We start from the raw sequence: 27,124 nt of genomic DNA on the forward strand, positions 1-27,124 counted from the left end.
AAAAGCAGATACGTTCCTATGAAAAAGTAATCAAGATTTAAATTTTTCAACGTAGATTGATTTTTTTCTTCCTTTAGCTCTTGACTTTCGACGTTTCTTACGCGAGTATTTTACTATTTCTCAGCATACTATTCTTTGAAGCACTTAACCAGTTGTTAGTTGAAATATTTCTATGTCAACCAATGCAAGAATTTGTCGATTGTGTGGCAAGCACAATGATATTTACTCTGCCAGGGAAGTCGAGAAAATATATATTGGGCCTTATTTATCTAAGTCGAGTCGAGCGTCACTTCTGATCACTGGTGAATGTCTATTTTGGTATTACTTCTGTAATACCAAATTAGACCAGTGACCAGAAGCGACGCTCGAAACGACTTACATCATAGGGCCCATGATTTACCTAAAGGGGATTTCTTGCTATGTACAGTCAGGCATGGAAAATCATTTGCATTCATTTCGTGCATTCATTTGCCTCTAATTTTTTTTTTCTTCAACATCATTCCGCAAAATGATGTATAAAGCTTTTGTAGGTTTTGTTATTAGCTATAACTTTTGTTAACAAATCAAATCCTTATCTCTTATGCATGATGAACCAGAGCGAACAGAAGCCACTACTGTTTTCCAGTGAATGTATTTTACATTCACTGAAAAACAGTAATAAGTTATGTCCACTTTAATTCATGATGCATAAGAGATATAGATTTGAGTTATTAGCAAAAGTTGTAGCTTATAATAAAACCTACAAAAGCTCTATACATCATTTTGTGGAATGCTGTTGATGAAAAAAGTTAGAGGCAAATGAATGCACGAAATGAATGCAAATGATTTTCCATGCCTGTGCACAGTCTTTGAAATAGTAATCCGTTCCCATTCATAGCCTAATGTCTATTCTAATGAAAGGATTAACGACACCAACTTTGCCACTTAACCGTTTTTGTACGGTTGTCTACCTTTTTTCATAACTCCAGAATGTTTCGATCTGAGTCAATATGAACAACCATCAAGATGAACCAGGTTACCTATACTACATGACTTGAAAGGCATATTGGACAAAATCTTCAATCACTCCGAAATTTTGTTGATTTATTACACAATTGGTTGTACAGATATTTGTCTACATTTAATCATCTCGTTATTTAAATGTTTATTTTCCGAAGAGCTGTTCCGGCCACCGACTGTACTCACTTTGCATCCTCAGGAGGCTCGTGGAACAAACGTACATGCTTGGTCATGTCTCGTTGCCTGGTGAAAACTCTGGAACAAAACTCGCAATGGAAAATTTCAGACACCGAAGCGGTCGCATTCGGCCCATGGTATCGTTCCTGATGTTTCTGGAAATCTCTACGCTCGGAAAACTTCGCACCGCAATCATTGCACGTGAATGGCAGCGATAGTGTGTGCAGACGGAGATGCTTTTTGAGATTTTTATCCGTTGTGTAAGGCTTCTTGCATATTGGACACTTAACCCCGCCGGACTCAACTATCTTTTGATACTGACTGCTACGTTGTTTTGGAGCTCCATCAATACCTGTGCCATTAACTGCTACACTAGTATTTCCCTTCTTCGATGATGTAGCTGGTAAATCTAACATATTGACAAGCTCTTCCGGAAGTCGTTCCACTGGTAGCACATGTTTAAACTCAGTATCAATATCTATTCTCGATTCTGTTTTAGGCATGTGATTGGAAGAGGACGCTTGTGCTTCATGGTTGGCACGAACTAGCGATCGGGGATGTTCCAAAGGTGCTCGATCCCGCGGATCGTTAGGTAGACGAAACTCGTACCCTAAGGTAGGCTGCATCAATGGGTACATGTACCCAAACCGTCGGTCATCCATTTGGTTTCCGTTGTTTTCGTGGTGATCTGTTTTCTGAACGATTCTGTTTACGTCAGTACGTTTCTGCCTTACAACCCAATCGTTTTTCTTGCAACGATCACAAAAGCGCTGGAATTCTTCCAAAGTAACAGTGCATTTCCAGCAGATTGCACAGGTAAAATCTTCCTGATAGTTGATCTGAACGCCGGTCCACTGGTAGACCTGATTGATTAATTTCTGATTGTGGTTACTTCCTAAGGGGAAAATCGGCACTACTTTTGTCTGCGAAAAGCACAACCGGCAATATGTAGCTGGATTATTATTCGGTCTAGAATGACGAAAATGTCAAATTAATAAAAACCAAGTTCCATCCATTATGGTGATACTACATTGCGTACAGTTAACTTACACATCGCATACATTAACATTCATGCCGATGCGTTCCGGTGGCCGACGGTTATCCAATCAGAAGAATCCTTCGTGTTGATGCTTTTAAATTAACTAAAATTGATTGAAATGAAAATTTATATTGATTAATTTAACTTTTAGTAAACATACGCGAAGAAATATTAACTTTTGTAAACAGTAGCTTGGGTTTTCAGAATTCGAGCCAATGGCTAAATTCCGCTGTCAACCAGTTTGACATTTTATGAGATTTAGTTCGCACGCAGCCAGTTTTGATTGGGGAGGGACTACACGGTAACTTTTATCTGCTATAAATATATCAAGAACAGCGGCCGATAGGCTCCTTCCCGCATAGACGCAAACCATCACTTGACCTTACCGATAATGGTTATAAATTGTTTATAATCCCTCCTAAACTTTAACTGAAATGGTTTTGGAACCTTACATGAACGTTTGTGTGATAATGTTTTAACCTTATGTATTATGGTTTTTAGGAAGCGGACCTTACAAATAATGGGCCGTTAAGAACCATTACCATTCCAAATTCTTGTTTTCTCCATACATTTTCGGAAAGAGAACTATATTAGAACGTTTTTATTTATGGTTTGAAAACATTAATGATTATGGTTATGGTAGTCAGTAAGGTCCATTAATCGTTTTGTATTATCGCTCAACTTTACGTGGAATATATCGCGAACTGATAATTATTAATTTACAGGCAACCAATTGACCACTTTGTCAAGCAGTTTTGGCGTGACTTTCTACCAGCGATTTCACAAAACTGGACCAACTAATTTCTATTTTTTTGTGAAACGCACAAATGTTGGCTACTTTTCTCGAGGTTCTAGAAGAAAAAATCTTAAAATAATGTTTCATTTCAAAGTTCGAGTGGTAGTAAACGTCATTTCATCTGCTCGAATGAAGTGGTTAATTCGCGATATATTCCACATAAAGTTGATCGATGTTACAAAACCATTCATGGGCCTTCGGGAGTGGTCTTATTTTTGGATTATCTATATATCTGAACTGATTGACAGCTGAAATAATCACCCGTAAAAAAATCCAATAAAAATACAATGATTTTCATTGTCATTGTAACCATGTTATTCACTGTCAAAACATTGGACATTTTTGTCTATAACCATAAAATTATAACGAAATTCATGGTTCACATCAATGGAAATTATGGTATTTGAGAAACTTACAGTAAAAAAGGAGGGTTGTTAAGCATTTTAACAATATATAAAAGTGATTTTTCTCAAACAAATTTGATCTCATCACACTAATTTTCGTTGTTTGAGCATTGAATCGTTAAAAATCGAAATCTATTTTTCCTCCCGTACAATAATTTAACAATAATTTTTAATGTACTCGAAATTCAACATTGTAATTTCGTTGTTTAATTATAATTATTTGTTTCGGGCACGCGTTAAAAATCCGGAAGATCATAACCGCTGAGACAATTTTATAAATCTTAATTTTTCTCATCAAGCATATATGGAAGCACTGCAAACCTGATACAGAAAACAAAATATGCCAAGTGGATGATGATTTCAAGCACCTGCGGTGGATAAATTAATCAGGAAAGGTTAATATATTGTCCTCTCCCTACACACCAAAATTTTGATTCAAGTTCCAGCAAAATGAATTGCTGAACTGATCCCAGCAAAACCACATTTCACCGACCATCCCAGTAATTTGAGATATTTTGCTGGAATCTCAGTAAATTGTATTCGATCTGTCAAATTAAGCGTCAGTGCTAGAAAATTCAGTTTCCCTCGTATGTTTGATTCAAGACTGTAATATTCATAGTAAATTTGCTACATTCTAGCATCATTATTTCTTTAAAATGATGTTTACTTATACACCAACAAGTAAGTGCAACATTTTTAACGTTTAATCCTAAAAAAAAATCATGCTGAAATTATGAAAAAAAAAATATATAATTTATCTCTATGCTTGCAGCTCGAAACAAAACTACAACATGAATTGGTCAGAAGACGCGTTTACCTGTTTTATAGAAACCTTACAACAAAATGTATGTTCCAAACACCGTATGCATGATGCCAAATAAACAAGCCTAGAATAAATAACGATATTTAGAAAAAAAAAAGTTAAACGGTTGTGTCCTAGACACGACCGCAGTATGACGTAGAACCACACGAAATTGATATTTTTCATGCATTTTTGACTATTGTACTTTATCTTAAAATTTTCAAGTATTTCAATGTAACGGCGCCGGTGGTGTAGTGGTAAGCGTGATTACCTCTCACCCCAGCAGGCCTGGGTTCAATCCCAGTCGGCGCCGCTGGGATGTTCTGAGGCATAACATCTCTGATCACGCCTTCCTTCGGATGGGAAGTAAAGCCGTTGGTCCCCGGTTCATGAGTTGATGGGTCGATAGGTAGGGTCCAGGTGTGGGAGCTGCCTTCCTGGCACGTCGGTAGCATTGGTGCTCAGCACGGAAAACAAGATCGACGGAAAACCAAAGGAAAAAAAAAAAAGTATTTCAATGTTTCGGTTATGGTTCACTCAAAACAATTTAAACATTTTTCTTGACAAATATATTAATGTGAAATTCCACATGATTTTCATTTGACCACACATAAACAGAATCCACTCAGAAGTAAACATGAAATTTATACGCAAATGAATAGTATATGTGTGGTCACGCATGGTTTTTATATGTACATATATTAAGTATGTGGCCGACACATAGATATTGATTTGTTGATCACGTTGCAACAATTCATGTGTGGAACACATAAAAACTCCAGAACAAGATCCTTAGGATGATCCTCAACAGTCCAGGACCCGAAATTCTGAGGTTCACCGCCTGGCTGGCCTTCAGCCCCTCGAAGAGCGACGAACGGTCTCCTTGGAAAGGTTCAGAGACACCTGTCTGAGATCATACGTGATCTGGCACGTTAGTTAAGTTAGACTCGTAGTTAGGTAGGCTATCAAATTTTTCAATTAAAACAAAACACACCCTCCAAGGGGTATTCTGTAAACTAGATGAAATACGCAAATACTAAATTAGAATATCCAATGAACAAAGATGAAGAGCCAGATAGGCTAATCAATTGAAATGTAAAATCAATGTATACACCATAATCAACAGAAATAACCGAATTTTTACTACTACTACTTTTACAGTCAGTGGTGTGTAATTCATCAACATAATATCATCGAATATGTCTTTCAAGCAATTTTTTTTTCTCAAATTTGAAAGTAATGGTGCGGGAAGAAATTAAGGGAAAAACTTCTGTTTTTACTAATAATTGGGGTTTGTTTAAAATTTATTTCCCGGAAAAAAGTGATCGTCAAACTCCATGTCTTTTTCGGATTATTGTTGAGGGGGGGAGGTTGTTGTGAAGGGGGGAGGGGGTTTACAAACATTTTTTTTCCTCATTGTGTCGCATTCCTCATTGTGGTCACGCCGTGATCCACCTTTAGCCACTGACTTGGTCCTGCTTGCTGCAGGACCAAGTGGCACGCCGTCCGAGGCGACAATGAGCAAAAGCACGACAGCAGCACTGTTTTATATATCTTCAGAATCAAGCAGAACGATGTGCAACCGCACCTGACAGGATTTCACGCCGTTTTTTTTATGAATGGGGCGGAGCAAAAAGTTTCTTTTGTGCAGAATATGTAAAAAAGGATGGACTTTGGATGTTAATATAATTGCATACATAGAGGTACCAGATATGTTTTACAGTCAGTTGTTGGTAATCCATCGAGTGTATGTCTCCTGTTAAGAAATTGTTTTTTGAAAATGTTGGCTCTCCATTATAAAAATTAATTGTTTATACATAATTGTGGATTGTTTAAAATTTATTTCATAAAACAGTGATAAAATTATCATTTGGACATTTTCAAAAGTTTAGTTACTGAAAAATTGGAAAAATATTTATTTCAGAAGGTTCGTAATGTAATATGCTATCAATTGGTGTATTTGGATTTTAATTTAATCTATAAATGACAAAGTTACAAGCGTTCAAAACCTAACACTCCTTCGCCACACATATTTTTTTGATTTGCACCCCAGTATAGTCGACAAAGACGTAGTTCTACGTCAAAATTGTGCACACATTGAATTCCACACTTTTTACATTTTTCATTCCTTCATGCTGTAAAATAATTGCTCCTCCTATTTGCTGCAGCATCAGTAAAATTTTGCTGGTTTTTCAGCAATCTGCGGTCACTTTATTGACAGAACATTTTACTGGTAATCCAGCAAAATTATTTTGCTGAAAGGATTGCTGAACTTCCAGCTCGGCAAAATCCAGCAAAATTTTGCTGGTTTACGGCAACAAAAATTGGGTGTGTACGGAAAAATTTTGTCTTGTCATTAAAATACAATATATCGTATTGTATCTAATAGAGTCTACAGTATACGAATGGGTTATACAAAAAAAAGTAATGGTTTATTTTTATCCGGGTTGTCTTGCTTTTCTTGCAAGACATCTTTAGATTTATTCTGATGCTGCTTTCGTTTATCCTTACCGGTTTCGTATTTAATTTTCTTTGGATTGGTGGTTTTTTATATATTAGGCTTAAATTTAAAAGCACGCACAGTCAATTTCATTGCGTTTGACGTTTACACACTACCGCCATCTGTTTAGTATACTACCCACCACCGTGTACTCAACAGATGGTGGTAATGTTTTTACGACGATATTTTACAGTGAGAAATATTATCTGTTTCTTTGGTAACAAAACACGCCGAAAACGACGCAGAAATCATCGCCATACAAATTCCTATGACGACGATTTCTGCATCGTTTTCGGCGTGTTTTGTATCCAAAGAAACAGATAATATTCAATGTGCTATGTCTGTTTATCTGTGGAATAACAGTATGGAAATTGTATTTTTTTTAAAGTTTCAGGGGGTATAATTGAAGTTCTTTGGATTGGAGGTTTTTTAATACAGGTCCAGAATGTTTTTCTTTCCCGCCATGATGTTTTTTTGCTCGTTTTTTTTTTGTTTTCGAAAATAACAAGTATACACAGAAAAAAAAAGTTGTTGAATATTACATCCAAACTGCTGCAACCAGGTCAATCCATCGGTTGTGTAATATAACGTTGTACGATGTACATCGATTTTGCGAACAAAATTACATCCATTGATGTAATATTGTATCTACTTTTTGCTATTACATCATTATTTCATACATCAACTTGAATTACTTGATCGATATTACATTTTTTTTTGCTGTGTATCTTGTATCGTTCTGAGGTAATTCGCCCGGCTACGTTCACAGAAGCCATTTCGCCCCCATATTTCACCTGCTAGCTTTTGACATTGTCGGTTTCGCCTAAATGTTTACGTTCTTTTTCCTGGTGGTTTGTTACTATATTAACCTTTTGCACTTTTTTGAATTCCACATAAATTCATGTGCTGTGGTGTTTTCACTTATTTTTCATGTACACAGCAAAAAAAATGTAATATCGATCAATGTAATTCAAGCTGATTTATGAAATAATGATGTAATAGCAAAAAGCAGATACAATATTACATTAGTGGATGTAATTTTGTTCGCAAAATCGATGTACATCGTACAACGTTATATTACACAACCGATGGATTGACCTGGTTGCAACAGTTTGGATGTAATATTCAACAATTTTTTTTCTGTGTATTTCGATCAGATTAACAATGTTTGCTTTTGATTACCAACGGGTAATTGCAAGGAATAGTGAAAAGCTTCAAATTATATCTTTCGCCTTGTGTTGATAAAATATGTCTGTTTCGCCCCATCTATGTATATGGGATGAAACGGGCGTAAGAGACAACTCAATTTGTAATACTAAAAAAGTTGGTTTCGCCCTTATGTTTTTTTGCGTTTTTTTGAAGGATATACATTATTTTTCCCAAATGTTTTATCATCGTTTTGTACCATTTCAATAGTAGTAGAACGTAATGCATTAACCTCAGTTTGTTTACACTTGCGACATTCACCGTTATTCCAGCTCTATCTAGAATTTCTCTAAATAGGAAATACTCAATTCTAGTGGCGGGTACACGGTAACCAGCGTAAACACCTCGGTAAACACATAAATGAGTAAAAAATACACATTTTTTATATTCATATGCAGTTGTCAAAAAATGTGAAAATTTCGAGATTTTAAAATGTGTAAAAAAATACACATTTTAAGAATGTAGTATTAGTCAAAAAATTTGTATTTTTATACTCATTAATGGGTAAAAAAAACTTCTGTTTCGTTGATGGACACCATTTGCCTAAGCGAAAAACTTTCACCAATTTTAACAGAAAATGTAGAAACTACGGTCCAAACTGTAAAAGATCAACGGTGGACAAGCTAGAGGGTAAGTGATTTATATTATTTTCATAACTAAGCCCTAGAAAAATAATCATTATTATAGTTCCGGACATTCGTCGTCCGGATCAATCCGAGAATCCAATCAACCTTTATTTTATCATTGACACAAATAAGAAAACTCCGATATTAATAGAAAAAACCATGCGTCCTTATCATATTTAATTTCTTTGAATGATTACTTTTTACACATTTTGCAGTAAAAACCGTTCTTGAAAAATGTGTAAAAAATACACTTCTATTGACGTTTGATGAGTTGACACATAGATGTGTAAACGCAGTTTACACATTTTATGAGTAGACCCCTTTTTTCATGAAATGTGTGAAATTTTACACAATGTGTTTACGCTGGTTAAGCCTGGTACGCAGCTGAAAAGAAAACGGAAAAAGTAATTTTTGAGGATTTTTCCCAAAAGAAAATTTGACAGCTATAGTCTGCTAAATTTTGAGATTATAGCGAGATGTCGTCAAATTGTAAAATCAACACTTATTAGTGTTTATGTTGTTTAAATGCATCCAAAACATCAGTTTTGCAATAAACGCCAACATTACCTAACGGAATAATTGATCAGACCATTATTCCGTAAGGAAAGTGAAATTGCATTCAGAATGCGCCACCTTCATGTCGATCACGATACTAATGTAATCGATCTTTCCTTTACCGATTTCTTTTGAACTGCGTACTGGGTCAAGAAATGCTGAGGAAAAGTAATTTCTTTTGCATTCCGTGTCCTATTGACGAGTGCACGGATGGATTTGAGTTCACTCACTCGACAAAAAGTGACACAACAGCGGGGCCCTGTTTACTAAAAATGAACATATATGTGTTCATTTTTAGTAAACAGGGCCCCGCCGTTGTGTCACTTTTTGTCGAGTGAGTGAACTCAAATCCATCCGTGCACTCGTCAGATTGTCATTACTTTTCAGCTGCGTACCTGGCTTTACCGTGTACTATTCTCCACCTTCATGTTTTTGGACCCCTTGAATTTACGAATATCGCCTCGCATCTCTATTGCAAAAAGAAAATCTACGACCATGGCACTCACACTCTCAAACAATCCGTCGCACACTCATGGGACGAACTACTGCATCTTTTTCTTGCTTACGCTGATGTATATGCTGCGTTTCGTTCTCTCCTAAAAGTTTTTAAATTTTGTTACAAACAGGCAGCCAAATCGAAAGAGTCCGTTGGTGGTTCACGATCGTAGTTTGCTTTGTGGGCGCTGTTTATTAGTGATTTTATTGGAAATTTAGTTATTTTTCGTCTAAACAAAACGATCATTAATCGATCCCGACTGCAGTGAATGTGAAATCCGGGCAGGTGCTTATAAAAACTGTGGGATAGGCGGTATTTTTACGTTTTTGGTTGTAGGTAGAAAAGCGACCGTTGCCGTCTGACTGCATTGATTTGCAAATCTTTGGGGTACAATGGACCCGTTTACACAGGTAAAAATGACGGTTTTGGACTTCTTTTTCAGATTCTAATATGAAAAAGTTTTTTTTTTATTCATTAGAATATATTGGAGAGGGCTGAGAAACGCGCCGCTGCGTTGGGCATTACAAACACATCCAAGTTTCCGTTGTCGCAGCTCAACTACGACATCCCGAGTACATCGTCCTCTTCGGTGGTTCCGAAGTCACCGGGTAAGAAGGCTACTGCTGGCGCAGGAACATACACTAAAACACCGAAAAAGAATTCAACCGCAACAGACCGTAGTCCTAGTCGTCCAAAGGAGACTCCCAATGTTACAAGAGTAGAGACACAACGGAAGTCAAGTTCCGGATCCGGAAAGGATGTGGATGTAGCAGTGGAAATTAATATAACTACTGCCTCTAATGTTCAGGTGCGTATTCAATTGCGTTGAATTAGCGATTTTGATAAAAAGAAAATCGATTTTAACAGGTGGAGGTGGAAGTGGCGGAATGTGAAATAGATTCAAACGGAAAAATTACCCGGAAGGTGGAGGACAAATCAAGGGAAGCTGATGTTAAGAGTTTGATTCGGGACTCCTCCCGAAATCAACTTCAACGAATGGGAACGTTGTACTCGGAATCGCAGGACCTGTCTTCTCCGGTGCATCGCACCGAGGGTAAATTCCATGAAGAATATCCTGTGGGCAAAGAAAACTCCCGACCGAAACAGAAACTGGCAAAGTTAGCAATGCTTGCGGATACCATTAACAACTGGGAAGATGATACTTCCCACCCGGACATTCGACATCATAGAGAAACAGTCCACACGTCCAAGAAGGAAAAGAGTCCAGTTAGACAGAAGAGTCCTGTACAGGAGAGAAGCCCTAAACGGAAAGAGAACTTTCCCAAATTGGTTGGAACAACTCCTAAAAAGTATCCGGCTCCTATTGCCCCTAAATCGATCCTAAGTCCTGCAAAAGGGTCAGAAACAGATGGTGGGAAAGCTGGTACAAAAACTTTAAAGTGGGACCAGAAGGTTATGGATGCTTTGGAGTTACAAGGATTTCAAAGACGAGAATCGACTACCTCGAAGTTGGTGTACGAATACAGAGAGCGATCAAAGCAGGAAAAACAAGAAACTGAGTCAAATGAGAAGGCTCTGGTTCCTATAAAGAAATATAGAGCTCCTGAAGTGCCTGGGGCGGATTCCAGAGAACGTCAAGTCGTCCCGAAGGAACTGACAAAACTCCCGGCGAAGAAGCCTGAAATCAGCAAAGGACTCGTATCGGGGAGGGCAGCAATTTTTGAAAGCTCTAAATCACGCCAATCAATTCTTAGGAATCAAAAAGATCCCGCGGAAATGTCTCTCAAGGAACGCTTGGCTATCTTCGAGAAGAATAAAGGTCAAGCCTTAGTTCCGATCGCTGCCTTCGGAACCTCTCCCTCAATTCGACAGATAACTGGTGACAACTCCTGTGCTCCCAAACCTTCGTCTTCGTGTTTACCGATTCAGGGCGCAGGATTTGGCATCATCCCTAAAGATTCAACCGTGTATCAAAAGCAAAAAATCGACGCTTACAACAAACCGCCAACCACTGAATCTAACGCCACTGGTATGGCCATCAAAAACACCCTTGCGGCACTGATGTCCAACAACAGTACCATTTCGGAGTCCCAAATCGCGGAAGAAACCCGACGTCAACGTCAACAAGAAATGTCAATGCTGCTCAACCGCTTTACGAAACCCACGGATGCCGCCGAGCAGAAGCCAATTCCATGTGCTCCGCCAATGCCTCCAGAGGGTTATCTGACCCTGAGTGCGAAGAAACCATCGCAACGGGATTCGGCCGGCAACAAGAGACGCAGCGGCGAAGAGCACGTCAGTCCAGAGGTACGGTGCGCGTTGGATGATGTCAAGAGAATCCGGGTGGTGGCTCCGAAGGATGGCCGCTTATATCCAACGTTGAGTGATATAGAAAACGCGACGACGACTGAGTCGGAAGATGGGGAGGGTTACGTGACGGCTACCCTGGCAATGGGGGAGGAAGCTGAACGGAACGATAGTCACTATCAGGACTGCTACGGCGAAGAGCAGCAAGAGTACGAAGACGAAGAGGAGCATCCGGTGGATGAGGATGGCGATAGGTATGAAGGGGTTTATCTATTTTTTGGGGGGAAGCCACCGCCGTGTGACAACAATGTGACGTATAGGTCGCTATGGCCAATTTTCAATTTTTTGCATTTTGATATTCAGTACATCAAATAGTAGATATGACGCGGTGTAAAATTTTTTACCCACCGTATTCGGAGTGCTAATGCAGGATTCATTTGACCCATGTGATGTCATATCTATATTTCTACCCTGGTGCAGTATGACCAGTGGTTTTTCCACTGGAAACCTGGCCCTAATACGACCCCCTTCTGTGCTTGAAAATGAAAACGGAAATTCCAACCTCTGTTCCAACTGTCGTATATGATAATTCTGTTCAAGCTGACTAAGCTTAAAAGGACTTGGAATTAATTGGAGATATTTCTTCATATAATAAATCAACGCTATGTTTGTCTCCGTCTTTGTCAACGGCTCAAGTTCGACTAATCTGGTCTTTATTACCGATTGGGTTTTCAGTCTCTTTTCGCATCGTTTCAGGTAGGGTAGAGAACTACTTCGGCCTAATCGCCCATTTTGGGCCTAACGGGCAGAAAACTTCAAATAAATCCATGATTTCAGAGTTAACAAGTCAATTATGCGTTTGGTACGATACTTTAGTTAATTTTCTACCGAACGAAGTCAATGAGAACGCGTGATATGAAGGTTTGCACCCATTATTCCCAAAAACAAAAGAAGCGCTCCGACCGAATCAATTTTTATCTTCATCCGATAGGCCGAAGTGAATTCATAGGCGTTTCAATGCGTTAGGCCGAGTTTGGCTTCAAGAAGCAGTTTTAGACTTTTGACAATATCTCAACAATTAGTTTCTCTTTATCAAATCTTACAGTACGTACGGAAAGGTAAATAAATTTGAAAGTCATCAGTAATAATAACATTCCGTTTGGTGCTAAACTGAGCTAGATTAAGAAAGACTAAGTGCGGGTTGTGCTTAATAGGCCGGAAATGGGGTAGTTAACCCTATTACACATTAAACATACATTGTTCGTAGTAGGATGGATACCACAAGTCTCCCTTCTTGAGAATTTCTAACTTGAAAGTACAAAAGCATGATAATTTCAATAATTTAATACTTTTACTTAAAAAACATTCGAAATCAACCCAGTTGATATCAGCTCCAGCAGATTCCTGCCTAGCTAAGGTGTGTAGTTCTCGATCGTGTGTTGATAGGACTTCTTGCTCGTAACTCCCGACGTAACTTGATCTTCTTCCTCTCGGTTCTGTCATCTGATTTCGGAACGTCCGAGAACCCTTCGAAGCATTTCAGTGCAGTCAAGAAAAATTGCCGCAGCCTATTGAGTCTCATCCGGACCATTTCCGGACAGAATAGATCGAACAACCGCAGCATCCGTTTTCACGTGGCAAGTGCAGTTATCGACAGTTGCCTTCTATACGGGTTGGAGATGACCTGCATCGCAACGGATTAGCTTTTAGCTACGTTAGCACCAGTGTACAACACCTACGTCCGGATTATCTCTGGCCTGCTGCCATCCACGCCCGCTGACGCTGCACGCTGCATGCATAGACGCAGACATCCTGCCTTTCCGCTTCCGTATAACCGCAGCTATCGCAACCAAAACCGCTGCTTTCATCTCGAAGTCATCCAGAAATCAAGGGATCTTCCTCCTCGACGAGGGGAACAGACTCCTCCACATGGCTGCCAACGAAGATCTCCCCCCAGTGGCCAGGGTCCACTGGCATGGAGACAAATACTGGCAAACACCATTTCTGAAATGTTAGGAGAAAAATATCCCACGCACACTCACCGATACACGGACGGATCTCGCTCTCGGGCCGAGGTCGGTATCGGTCTAGCAGGAAACATCACACCAACCAGCTGCATCTTACCGCCGCAATGTTCTGTCTTCTCTGCTGACGCTGCTGCCATCTTCACCGCTGCTACAACGCTATCCGACCGACCGATCCTGGTCCTCGCGGATTTGCACAGCGTCATACAAGTCCTGACATCCGAGGCCCCGACTCATCCCTGGGTAAAGGCGACCATGAAGTCCGCGCCACCAAACACGGTATTCTGCTGGGTTCCGGGGCACTGCGGAATACCAGGCAAGCCTAAAACTGACTTACTGGCTGGAGCAGGACCATCTGCCCCTCGCTATACCAACGAAGTACCGTTACACGATGTCAAGCGCTGGATCGTGAGCAAATTACGGGAAGCTTGGGACGCAGAGTGGGCCCAAAACCGCTCTCTCTTCATCAGACGGATCCAAGGGATGACGAGGAAATGGACAGAACAGTTGAACCAGCGGGATCAGAAGATAGCGTCGCGTTTGAGGACCGGTCACACCAAGATCTCGCACAATTTCGGTGGAACGCCGTTCCACAGGACTTGCGTTGGTTGTAGAACTCCAGCCTCAATCGAGCACATTCTATGTGTATGCCCCCAGTATCAGAACCTATAAAATATTGTATATTTATATAAAATATAAAATATAATATATTATCTTATAGTCAGTTACTCCTGCCGGCCAAAAACAGAAGAAAACTTTCGACGAAGCGATGAAAGTCGAAAACATATGCAACTCTGTTGAATGTTCTCTGCAGTCCGCAAATCGCACCGTACGCTCCATAATTTGTGCGACGTAGAGGCAGTCTTAGCATAAGGTTATTACGAAGCGGTCGGGGTTGAACAATCAGGTTAATTTGCCTCAGGATAGCCTCGCAATCTGTCCTTCCTTGCAGGATATCGGCCACGGTTAGGAGTCCGGAGAAGTTCTAGGTCGATAAGTTGACAACGGCTTTCGTAACTGGGTAATCGAAACGGATCATTCCAAGGCAATCTACGCAACGCAAAACGAAGAAAGCGACGTTGAACAGATTCAATTCTCTCGGCACCGTTGTTGTAGTTTGGGTTCCAAACCGCTGAACAATACTCAAGCGTCGATTGAACAAGCGAAAAATAGAGAGATTTTAGACTGTAGATATCAGTGATGTTTTTAGCTATCCTAAAAATGAACCCTAAAGTTCCTGACGCCTTATCAACAACGTATGCAATGTGTTGCTTGAATGAATGCTGCGAATCCAAGATCACACCCAAGTCTTTCACCTGATTCACGCGATCGATTGTCGAGCCAAGCAGGTCATAGCTAAATATTATCGGTTGTTGTTTTCGTGAGAACGTAATAGCGGAGCATTTGGCTGGGTTCACTACCATTCTGTTTAACCTGCACCAACTAGCAAATACATTCAGTTGACGTTGAAGAAAGTGACAGTCAACAATGGAGCAGATTCTTAGGAAGATTTTGAGGTCATCTGCATATGACAACCGAGGAGCTTCGATGACCAGATGCACGTCGTTGAAATACAGTAAAAATTAACGGTCCCATGTGGCTTCCCTGAGGTATACTTGATGTGGCTGATCTGCAATCTCCTATGGCAACCTTTAGTTGCCGACCGGTAAGATATGATCGAAATCAACTCAGAAGATTACAAGCTGAACATTGCATTAGGTCCTAAGTAACATTGATCGATTCTCTTCGTCGACTTTCTATTTCGTTAATAACTTGAGCACAATTTCGTTTCTTGTTGCATTTGTCGTATTAGATGCTAGATAAAAGTATCATTTATCGTTATGTGTGCTGAAAATTCCTGGGAATGTTTTTACATAGCCGTGGGAATACAAAGAGAAAGTCGACGAAGAGAATCTGTCAATGTTACTTAGGACATAATGCAATGTTCAGCTTGATTATCGCATACACCGAGCCTGCCGAGTTTAGCAATCGCAATAGCATGGTTCAACTTGTCGAATGCTGCGGATATGTTTGAATTAATAACGTCCGTTTGAACCCGATCCGACATGCTTTCGGTTATATACGATGAGAGACAGCAGATTGGTGGTTGTAAAGCGGCCGACAGTAAACCCATGTTGATCAGCAATGGGACAGCAACGGTTCCATAATCACTAGCTCGAATAGCTTCGAAACGGCACTTAACGATGTAATTCCTCGATAGTTATCCACAGCTCGTTTCCTTCCTTTTTTGTGGACGGGAAACATGTGCGCAAATTTCCAGCAAGATGGAAATATGCCACTGGAGCGAGACATTCGGAACAGGCGAAGAAGCGGAATTAACAGCTAGCAATATGTTTCTTCAAAAATACAGATGGAACTCCATCAGGTCTGCATTAACATCAATTGCATCCAGCGTTTGATCATTTACTGGAACGTTCTGGCAGCCAGGTTAATATGGTCGTCAGTTAGTATCTCATTAGTGAATACACTGGCAAACTTTTCGGAAAAAGGTGGCATATATCCTGAACGGTGGCAGCAACTTCTCCGTTGAATTCCATAGACGATGGGAAGCCGGATTCCCTACGTTGCTCGTTCACGTAGTTCCAAAAGGATTTCGGGTGTAGCTTAAGTTTGCGCTGGATGCCTCGTTGGAAACTTGAAAAGCATTCACGACTGACTCGCTGGTACATGTGATTTAGCCTCACATAATGTAGTTTCAGAGGAAGCGTGCGATACTTCGTAAATCTTCTCAATGCTGCTCTCTTGATTGACTTCAACCTACGTAGCTCTCTCGTCTGCCAGGGAGGGTGAGACACTTTGTGGTGAGTTCTTTTCGGGACGTGTCTATCAATGACATATGTCAAGACATGTGAAAAGGTTTGCGCTGCAGCCTCAACGTCATCTGGATCAAGGATGTTCTCCCATACCATGCTAGACAATACATCTATGATGCTACGGTGGTCAGCTTTACGGAAGTCATAAGAAACCGTAGCATGCTGGGTGAAGATCCCTCCACACTGGCAGCAGTACTGCGCTTTTTAAAGGATGCTGCATTGTATTTTAAAGTTTAGTCTTTTTTAATTCCTTTCGGCTGTTGGGACATCTCTGCCTGGTGTGGGCCCTTCCCGGTTCCCCGGAGCTCTATCTTATTCAGATTTTAATGTTGTGTTTAATATGTAGTGTAGATGGACGATCGAGCCAGGAACCAATTTTCGGTTTCGGTCCACCTTTCATGGACGAGATGAACTAGCCTACGGCTAAAAATCTCAAAAATAAAGTTAAAAAAGAGAACCCTTCGAAATCGTCAACATCACCGAGAGATTCTCTTTTACGCTTGTTCGTCCTTGTGGTTGGAAGGTGTAGTACCGATTTATCCCGCGTGGATTTTCAGCTTCTTTGCGCATCGTTTCATGTATTACACACTAAATATAAATTGTTCGAAGTAGGATAGATACCACACCAACCTGGATCGGGTATCAAGATTGGCTCTGTCAATGTTTTTAAAACCAGCCTCACGATGAGGTTCGCACTGGTTCCAACCCGGATAGAAAACAAATTCGCTAGGCGGATTTTATTTTTCACTATGCGGATAGAAAGGCACTTTAGTTACGCATGTCGCCTGAGGGAGGCAACGTTCGCCGGAGGTTTCCGACAACGAATTACAATATTTACTCCGTTGAATGTTAAACGAAAAAAATAGTTATCTAATTTCCATATCAACTTTGACTAATGTTAGGTGGCACCGCAATTCATATCCATTGCAATCCCCTGATCACCTATTTCGTACATTTACAGTTACATGTACTCGGACGAAGAAGAGTCTGATTCCGACGCCAAGAACATCTGCGACGTAAGTCTCGGGCGGGAAATCATGCAGGCAGTGAAGCTGCAGGACCGTCACGCTAGTCACGGTGGAAGACGACAGAGCCAGGACAGAAGGGTATGTACATAAGAGATATTCATTCAAATAGTGTGTACTTCTTTGAGTTCAGTTGGATTTGGTAGTTTTTGGAGCACGTAGGATTGATTTTAACTTGTGCACCCCCCACAATCGATTAAAATTTTTATAGGTACATCCTGGCAACGTAAAGCGGCAGTCCGGATACAGCCAGAACAGCTCGAACAGTGAACTTTCCGGCGTGCTAGACGACATGGATCAGTATCTGGAGGAAGCACTTGACGAGGACGATGAGGGAGAATTCGATACACCAGTAAGGATCACTGATGATAGGATTTTTTCTTCTTATATGTCTGCATACTTTCGCTTTGGGCGCATGACTGTGTGAAACTATCATCCGAGTTTTAAGTGTAAACTCACGATCATTAATCATTGTGGAAACTAACCTATTTAACTGCGAGAATACTAAACCAATTGCATTTTATATTGGTCGAACCATATTCAAATTTTCCTGTTTCCTTTCAGAAAAAATCGTCAATCTCTTCCAATAGTTTCTCATATCAGAAAAATCCACGTCAAAATCAATGGCAGACTATCAATGAGGAAGAAACTGAGGAGAAAAAGGATTCGCAAAAACCATCTCCTCCTACTCAAAAGCAACAGCAGCAGCAGCAACAACAACGCACAGTTGACGAGGGCTTCAGCAGTCCCGTGAAATCCGAGCTCAAGATTAATCCATCAGATGACAACAATATGGTCACACTGGTGCACACAGTCAGCTTCTATCGACGTCAGCAAAATTCAAATAATCCAACACCGGTTAAGAAGACCCTTCGTACGCCAGTGCACACTCGACCAAGCGTAGATTCTACCACAGAGGACTCGGATGATGGCAATTCATGTGCCACTGCGACTGACAGTGAAAATGAATATCTTGTCCAGGAAAAGATCAAAAAGCTCCTGGATGAAGTGTGCAAACAGCAGACAATTATTTCCCAGACTAGCCAAGCGTTGAATCTGTGCGCGGCCACAATAGAGTTTTCTGGCTCAACGGAATCCGTCGAGGGCGAACGTCACCTGTTGGTAGCAAGTAAGTGCCGATTTTCTGTTATTAACGAACGAAATAAATTTAACATAAATTCCTAATTTGTCAGCCCATCGCCGGCAAGCGATCCTCGATGAGGTTCAGCGTCTTCGCGTAGAAGGTTGCATTAGACTACCGGGTGCACCGACGGAAAAGGGCCGGCTCACGGTTAAGGACATTACACTTCCACTGAAGCAGGACTACATTAGGAAACTTGCCTCCGATACCATCAGTGGTCACCATCTGGTTTGTCTCCTCAAGTACAATGATACCGTGTTGGCTACCCAATCCGTTCCTACCTTACCCGGATTGTTATCGGTTCGATTCCCCGATGTGCTACAGCTAGCGAATGTCTATGCTGATTTCAAGGTTCGTAATTATTGTTATAAAAGTATCTACATATGCAGGTCTATTTACTTATCATTGAATGTTTACTATCCCGCTTCGAAACAGATAACAATGGAAATCTACGGCATGACCGCCCAGAGGGAAGTCCTCCCGCACGAGATTAAATATCACATCGCAATGAACAAGAAAGGATCCAGCAAGCTCCATACGCCAAAGGGCGTAAAATCCAACTCACGATTGATAATGCCACCGGTTCAGTCACCAGCCGGTCCCCATGCGGTTCGCACTCCCGCGCTCGTCCAGTATGGTTTCATAATTTTCTCCCTCCGAGAAATTCAACGAACCAACTGGACCTTGAATCCCGTTTCCGGTGTAAGCCCACTTGAGGGAACCGTGCACATGAAAGTAAACTGTGAACTGACGGTCACCGTTGACCATCGAGGTTTCCTCACCATGTTCGAGGATGTGTCCGGATTTGGCGCTTGGCATAGGCGCTGGTGTCGCTTGTATGGTCATGTGCTCAGCTACTGGAAATATCCGGATGATGAGAAGCGTAAAGCTCCGATCGGGAGTATCGATTTGCAGAATTGCTGCACTCAAAAAGTATCAGTTGCACCACGAGATGTGTGCGCTCGATTGAATACCCTACTGTTAGAGTTCCGAAGGGCGGCACAACCTGATGACGTCGATTCATTGGTTTTGGTCAGGCAGGGAAATACTACAATTCAGCGGTAAGTGCAACATTTCTTTCCTATTGGAGCGATTATTGACAACACGATTATATTCTCCTACAGGCACTTGTTGTCAGCAGATACGAAGGAAGAACGAGAGGAATGGTGTGCGCATTTGAACAAAACCTTAGCTCTTCTGAAAGCATGGGGACACTCTAACAATCGGACCACAAGTTGTTGATGAAGGTATGCTCAGAGTTACGTGAGTTTTGTACAGTTCAGTAAATAAGTATTACAACAAGCAGTTTCACATGCCATGCCATGCCATGCATTCATATATATTTTTCGAAGCGATAACATATTCTTTATACTACTTATTAGATAGTATGCGAAATGGAACTTAAAGGAACGCGTTTTGACCGAGTGTGATTGGACCAAATAATAATAACAAATTCATATTACGTAAACATTCACTGACATATAAATATTTAGCCCCCTATTTTCGAAACAATTTACATTCGAACCAAGCAGTTTATTATTTGTTCGTAATTTCTTTTTGTTTACGGTTCTATTTAAACTTGAATATATGTATTTTGTATTGTACTCATTAAAAACGCATTTTTTTTTAAATAGAACAAAAGAAATAGATATTTGGTGGAAGGCGTCAACCGGTTCCGTTCTAATATCACATTAAGGAAGTAATCAATTTCAATTCAACTGAACCGGAAGTACCGGAAATTAACGGAGATCTTAAGAAAACAGCAATGCCCCAGAGTTTTGAAAAAGTTAAAGATCACGACAATTTTTGTAAATGATTCCAGTGAGAATTAAAAAAAGTTCTAAGTCTCAAAATTGACTTCGCCAAAGTTTGTTGTCGTTCAATGTCCAGCATTTTAAATATTTCTGTTAGTTTTAGATCCTAGACAACTTTTCATGTTATGCAATCAAGAAAATTTATCCAGGTTTGAGATCTCATTCTTTCAGGGCTGGTAGCGAGTCACTTTTTAGTGACTTGGTCACTTTTTTCAAGTCAGTCACTAAAAAGTCTCTTTTTTAAGGCCAAGTCACTAAAGTCACTTTTTCTTGTCACTATTTTAAACTTTTTTAAACGTGACTTTATTTCAAGATTGATCATTCTTCTGAATAGGCCTACATTTTATTCTATTTTTTGAACAATTCGAAGTTGACGACCTTGTATAGAGTTTTTTTTTACGTTTAATCGTTCTTCTCTATCTACAGGGTGTCCACTCATTTGGCTAAATAAAGTTCCCTGAGTTTTCCAGGTTTTTCCATAACTTTGGCGGATAATTTCCAGGTTTATAATAAGAATGCTATTTATGAAATGCTTTAAAAATATGTTTTTAACGCAAATGCTTTTAAGACATGACTGTAAATAAACAGCTCTACTATCAAATCCATTAAATGTTGAAGTTGAACACTTTAAAGAGCCTGATTTTATAAAAAAGGTGACATCTTATCCATTTGACAGGTCTTCTGCTCGATTGGAATGACTTTTCCTATGACTTTGACAGACAACACTCTTTTGAACACTTAATTCATTTTAGTAAGTCTAAGATCACAACATTTTTAATGTAGTGACGTTTCGTACTAACAAAAATGTGGAATCTTCAATGAAGTTTTATTGATCTAAAAAATGTTAGATCTAGAGATCTTTAAGGAATTCCAGAGATCTTAAGGGGAAGTCCCCTAAACTTTAGCCCAGACTATTGAATTGGTTTAAAAATCTATATGCGTGAGTTTAGACAAATTCAGAATAGTTCCATGATGTGCTGAAATAAAATCAAGAACCCATAAGATGTTCCGAAAGATTTAGTACAGAGTCCTTCAGAAAATTTATGAAAACTTCAGAAATATTTCTGAATAACTTCACAGGAATCCAGAGAATTCCATGGAAGTTTAAAGGTGTTTACGAGAATTCTATTTATTTTAAAGCAGAACCGAGATCTTCAGTAAAGTTGAGAGTTTTAGGGAAGCTCCGAGAACATCAAGACAAATCAACGAATTAAAGGGCAGTTCAAAAAAATTTCAAGCAAATTGCAGAAACCGGAATTTCCAGAAATTTCGGTTTGCTCAGAGAAAATTTCTGGAACGCAATAAAAATTATATGAACATCCGGAAATTGTGAGAGTATTTCAATTTCAATTTATATCATGGAAATTTCAAGAAATTAAAAAAATGTGAAAATGTAGCTAAGTTGATAAGAGAACATCAACGAAGTTCCATCAATAAAAAAAAATGAGAACTTTTAGCAACCACCGATATTTTTAGGAAATTTCAGAGAACGTCTAAGAAATTTAGATATTTTTAGATTGTTTCATTATATTCAGTGAAGTTCCGAGTACTTCGAGAACGATCAGATAACATAAGAAAAATCACATTAACTTAAGGAAATTTGCAGCGACTTACAAGGAGTTCCTTAGATTTATGGGATATTTCGAAAACTTTAGAAGCATCAGGGAATTATAAGTATATATATCAGAAAATTTACCGGAACATTTGATTAAAATAATTAAAATAAGCATAGAAAACTTCTGGGATGTCTAAGAATTCAGGAAAAATTAGTGATTTAAAGCAAAGTTCCGTAAGCTTTTATAAACTTTATAAAACGTAAGAAAAATTGTAGAACTTCAATCAGTAAATGGTCGTTTAAGGAAATCGAGAAATATTTTGGGCAGTTTTAAAAACATCAGGAAACTCTAGACTATTGAAAAAGTTATGAATTAGTTTCGATAAATTTAACTTCAGACAAACCTTGCGAAGAATTGAAGTATGTTAATTATTTCGCTGCGGAAGCTTAAAAAAGTTGCTGAAATTTCAGAATAACTTCGAAAACTTCAGAGAACTCAAAGAAGTACAGAGATCTTCAGAAACATTTCCAGAACTTCATAAAAGTCTATGGAACTTAAGAAAATATCCGAGAACTTCAGGAACTTTTATGGACATTTCGGGAGCATCTCAAATTAGTTTAGTAAAGCTCCAAAAACAAATCGGAATTTCAGAGGAGTTCAGTTCCATTAGTTTCACTAAATTAGCGGGAAATTTCAAGAAGCTCCCAGATTTTCAGATAACTTTGGAGATGTTAAGAAAATTGTTGAGTTTTTCACATAAGTCCAGAAGTTCACGCAAGCTTAAGCATTTTTAGAACAGTTCAACAAAATTCATAGTAGTACCACCGACGAACCGACGTGACAGCTCATACAAGCTACTTTCAAATTCGTGCCCAAGACGCCATATTTAAAATACGTTAAACACTACCGACATCTACTCATCCGATCGCGTCATACCATGAGCAAGGACACGAACCCACGTACAATTTATGTTGCCTTGGTTTGCGTCTCACCTCGTTTAACAGAACTGATCGCCCGTTTGAAAGTTCGAATCGCTCGTTTGACAATTCGAATTGTGGACAAACGAAATGCTCCTGTGGCATGTCGGTTCATCGGTTCATGAGAATTGCAAACAGTTAAGAGAAGTTTCGAGAACTTCGAGAAAGATATTGATCTCGCTAATAAAGCTCTAAACAACAACGAAATTCAAGAAAGAACAGATATCTCCAGAGCAGGGAAATTATATAAATTTTAAAAAAAGTTTCGAGAAATTAAGTGAATTTTAACACTTTCGAGAAGATTCATTATCGTAAGGAAAATTGTGGAAACCTTAGGAAGTCCGAAAAAGTTTAGAGAAGTTTAAAACAATGATGAGAAGTATTGCGAGCATCAGGCTAGTTTCTCAAACTACAAAAGAACTTCAAGGCAATTTAATTAACTTCAGGAATATTTTGGGAACTTTCAAGTAGTTCTGAAGACCTCAGAATAGTCCATTCCATATTCAACGTAGATTTCTCATGAACATTCGCTTGGAGTTTACTATCTTAGGCTTAGGCTTCACCTGAAGATTAATCCAGAGTTCAATGTGTGAATGAAAATAACTAGGAATATTATTTTATTTATCATTTTAAAATGCATTCTTAGAAAGAAAATGATTAAATTTCTTGAATAATGATAAGATTCCCTGACACTTCCCTTCCAGGTATTTTCAGTAAAAGGGGTTTTCCAGATAGTAGAAGCCATAAACTTTCTATTGAATCTTTCGCTTTAGTGGTTTCTATCTTACATATTTAGGTGTTTATGAGAATCTAATTGAATAAGTCTAAAACATCAAATATTTACATATATTGTATGCCATCAGGACGACTAATTTTCTACCCTTAGGTCACTTTTTTACAACTATAAGTCACTATTTGGTCACTTATTTCTTCAACATGGTCACTAAAATCACTATTTTTGACAGCATTGATCGCTACCAGCCCTGTTCTTTTTAAATTTTTGTCAATCGAAATCTCAGAATCTTATTTTTATTATTTTCTAAATTCTGGATCTTGCATTTCTGTGTAGAGAAGGGATCATGAAAATTGTGATTGCATTAACTTAACTATATTTGGAACTTGTCTCAGGATATCTTTGGCAATTTATCAATTACTTGTTTATTTGTTTCTACATCAACAGACTGGGCTTAGTCAAGAAGTAACAAGCTACAAAGGCCGTGAAGTCCAACTTAATTCCTAATGATTAAAAATATATCACGGAATCTCTGACGGCAGCATCTCGCGTGCCAAGTGAAAATCAAATAAGGAAGCAACACGATTGAAAACCCTTTGTAGCCCATTGATGGCACCATACGAACTATAGTTTGTATGACGAAAAGGTATCCTCAGCATTGCGTTGTTGCGGAGTGCTCGTGGTTGAACGTTAACGTCGATTTGTTGTAGAATAGAAGGACAATCGATTCTGCCCTGTAGAATGTCTGCCACAAACAGGGCCCTTGTCGTATCTATTCGACTCCACAAAGGATCCAGGTGAATTAACTGGCACCGACTTTCATAGCTTGGAAGGCGATGAGGATCCCTCCAGGGCAATCGTCGAAGGACAAACCAGATGAATCGTCGTTGAATAGACTCTACTCTTTGTACATTGGGATTCCATACAGGGCAGCAGTATTCTAACACCGACCGGACGAGGGAGCAGTAAAGCGACTTCAAACAGTAGATGTCCGTGAAACTTTTAGCTAACCTGGAAATGAAGCCGAGCGTTCTGGATGCCTTGTCGATCACGTACGAGATATGCTAACTGTATGTGAGTTGACAATCTAAGATGACTCCCAGATCCTTAATGTGATTCACACTATGTACGTCAACGCATTCTAGGATATAACTGAATGTAATTGGATGTTTCTTCCGTGAGAACGTGATTACTGAAAATTTTGTTGGATTTACAACCATGCGGCTCAGTTGGCACCAATTAGCAAAAGCGTTGAGTTGAAGTTGGAGAAGGTGGCAGTCAGCGATGGCTCGGATTCGGAGATAGATTTTCATGTCGTCTGCGAACGACAGTCGTGGACCGTCGAGGACGAAATTGACGTCGTTGAAATACACAAGATATATCAACGGGCCGAGGTGGCTACCTTGCGGAATACCCGAAGTGGCAGGGAACGAAGGAGATCGGCAGTCGTCGATTGTAACTTCCAACTGACGATCAGATAGATAGGATGCGAACCATCGTAGGAGACTGCCGTTTATACCGAACCTATCTAGTTTGGCGATCGCTATAGGATGGTTCAACTTGTCGAAGGCGGCCGATAAGTCAGTGTAGATGACATCTGTTTACACAGAAGGTTGAAAGCAGTCGACCGCCCTGCCATGAAACCATGCTGGTCTTCTCTCAAGTGCTGCTTGAAGTGAGAGACTGATGGTTCCATAACGACAACCAACTCGAACATTTAGATATGGCACACAACGATGTGATGCCGCGATAGTTGTCGATGTTTATTTTGAATCCCTTCTTATGCACTGGAAACATCTCAGCTGATTTCCAGCAGGAAGGAAACATCCCACTGGAGAGGGACATTTCGAACAGAAGGCAGAGAAGAGCCACCAGGCTATCGATGTGCTGTGTTGCTTGAGAAAGACGGAACGAACTCCGTCAGGTCCAGGCTTAAATGAAGACTTCAGTTGCGAAGCCGCCCTAGTTATCATAGCGAGGTCGATGTTGATAGCTGCCAAATATTGACCAGACATTGGAACATTACTGGCTGCTAGAGAAACGTGCTCGTCAGGTAGGTTATCATCTGAGAATACAGGGGATGAAGCTTCTTCGCCGTTCAGTACCATAGTCGATGGAAGGCCAGACTCCTTTCGTTGCTCATTCACAAAATTCCAAAAAGTTTTCGGGTGAGATCGAAGCTTCCGTTGAACATCTCGTTGATAACGCCGATAACATTGGCGACTGGTTCGTTGATACGCATGATTGAAGACTTTAACATACGGAGTTCACTTGTTTGCCAAGGATGATGATTACCTTGTTTAGGAACTTTTTTCGGAACGTGTCGCTCAATGACGTTAGCCCAAAATATGCGAGAGCGTTCGGGCAGCTGCATTGACATCGGCAGGGACGAGAATCCTGTGCCAGTCCAAATTCGAAAGAAGTTCCCCGATACTGTCGTGGTCAGCATTTCGGAAATCGTAGGAGACCTCTAGGGGGAGGGGGGTTATGGAATGACCTCAGGAATTTGGTTGCCTTCAACTGTAATAACTAAAGGAGGATTGAGTGGAACAGTCTTTATCAACGGAGAAACAGCCATAGACAAATGCGGAGCAGTATCCTGAGCGATGACGAAGCAAAGGTCTAAGCTACGATTGTTCTCATTAACCACGTAGTTGATTTGCTTCAGAGTGGCGATACTGTGATGATCCGAAAGGCTTAAAGCTCCAGAGTGAAATGTAGAACAGTCGTGGTCCGGATACAGGAATCGACCGTAAGATGATCGCCAAGAAATTGCCGGTAGATTGAAGTCGCCAAACTTCCTTGGAATCATCCCAAAATGTTTTCAGTTACTTCCACGGTTTGCCAAGAAATTTTCCCTTCAGAAAACTTGAAGTTCACTCTACAACTATCGTCGTATTCTCAAATTTCACACCATAATTTTCTTTAAAATTCCCTCGGTATATTCCTCTGTAATCTCTTGAAATCGAGAAATCTTCGATTTCTCCTCAAGATTCCTTTACAGTTCACCCTGAAATTGTCTTGAAATTCTTATCAGAATTGTCTTGGAGTCTAGGAAAATTCTTGAAATTCACGGCAAACGGTTTTCTTTTAAAAAATGCTCCCTTCACGTGCTGTCTTTTCCACATTTATATTCGAGGTAATGGCGTTCG

General features: G+C 39.8%; 2 protein-coding genes across 5 annotated transcripts; one reads left to right on the forward strand and one right to left on the reverse strand.

The window, feature by feature from the left end:
- Nucleotides 1-1,057: 1,057 nt before the first annotated feature.
- LOC135705254 (chorion transcription factor Cf2-like) lies at nucleotides 1,058-2,452 on the reverse strand. Of its 3 annotated transcripts, none has more exons than XM_065226874.1 (3): nucleotides 2,392-2,452; nucleotides 2,227-2,318; nucleotides 1,058-2,145 (listed from the first exon to the last, which is right to left on the reverse strand). In XM_065226874.1, exons 2-3 carry the CDS (start codon nucleotides 2,247-2,249, stop codon nucleotides 1,182-1,184), a joined length of 987 nt encoding a protein of 328 aa, XP_065082946.1. In that variant the 5' UTR covers nucleotides 2,250-2,318; nucleotides 2,392-2,452; the 3' UTR covers nucleotides 1,058-1,181. The 3 variants fall into 3 exon arrangements, 2 of the variants coding, with proteins under 2 accessions (XP_065082946.1, XP_065082947.1); XM_065226875.1 differs by having other exon boundaries at nucleotides 2,376-2,394; XR_010517832.1 differs by lacking the exon at nucleotides 2,392-2,452 and having other exon boundaries at nucleotides 2,055-2,145; nucleotides 2,216-2,312.
- Nucleotides 2,453-9,730: 7,278 nt separating this feature from the next.
- Nucleotides 9,731-20,431, forward strand: LOC135705246 (anillin-like). 2 transcript variants are annotated; one of them, XM_065226857.1, is made up of 9 exons: nucleotides 9,731-10,010; nucleotides 10,079-10,408; nucleotides 10,468-12,122; nucleotides 17,688-17,832; nucleotides 17,963-18,103; nucleotides 18,316-18,880; nucleotides 18,945-19,243; nucleotides 19,328-19,953; nucleotides 20,017-20,431. In XM_065226857.1, exons 1-9 carry the CDS (start codon nucleotides 9,993-9,995, stop codon nucleotides 20,132-20,134), a joined length of 3,897 nt encoding a protein of 1,298 aa, XP_065082929.1. In that variant the 5' UTR covers nucleotides 9,731-9,992; the 3' UTR covers nucleotides 20,135-20,431. The 2 variants fall into 2 exon arrangements, with proteins under 2 accessions (XP_065082929.1, XP_065082931.1); XM_065226859.1 differs by lacking the exon at nucleotides 17,963-18,103 and having other exon boundaries at nucleotides 20,017-20,430.
- Nucleotides 20,432-27,124: the final 6,693 nt, after the last annotated feature.

The sequence above is a fragment of the Ochlerotatus camptorhynchus genome, unplaced genomic scaffold (genome assembly GCF_037179485.1).
Source record: "Ochlerotatus camptorhynchus isolate MF236.1 unplaced genomic scaffold, CSIRO-AGI_Acam_v1.1 ptg000263l, whole genome shotgun sequence".
Classification (NCBI taxonomy): Eukaryota; Metazoa; Arthropoda; class Insecta; order Diptera; family Culicidae; genus Ochlerotatus; species Ochlerotatus camptorhynchus.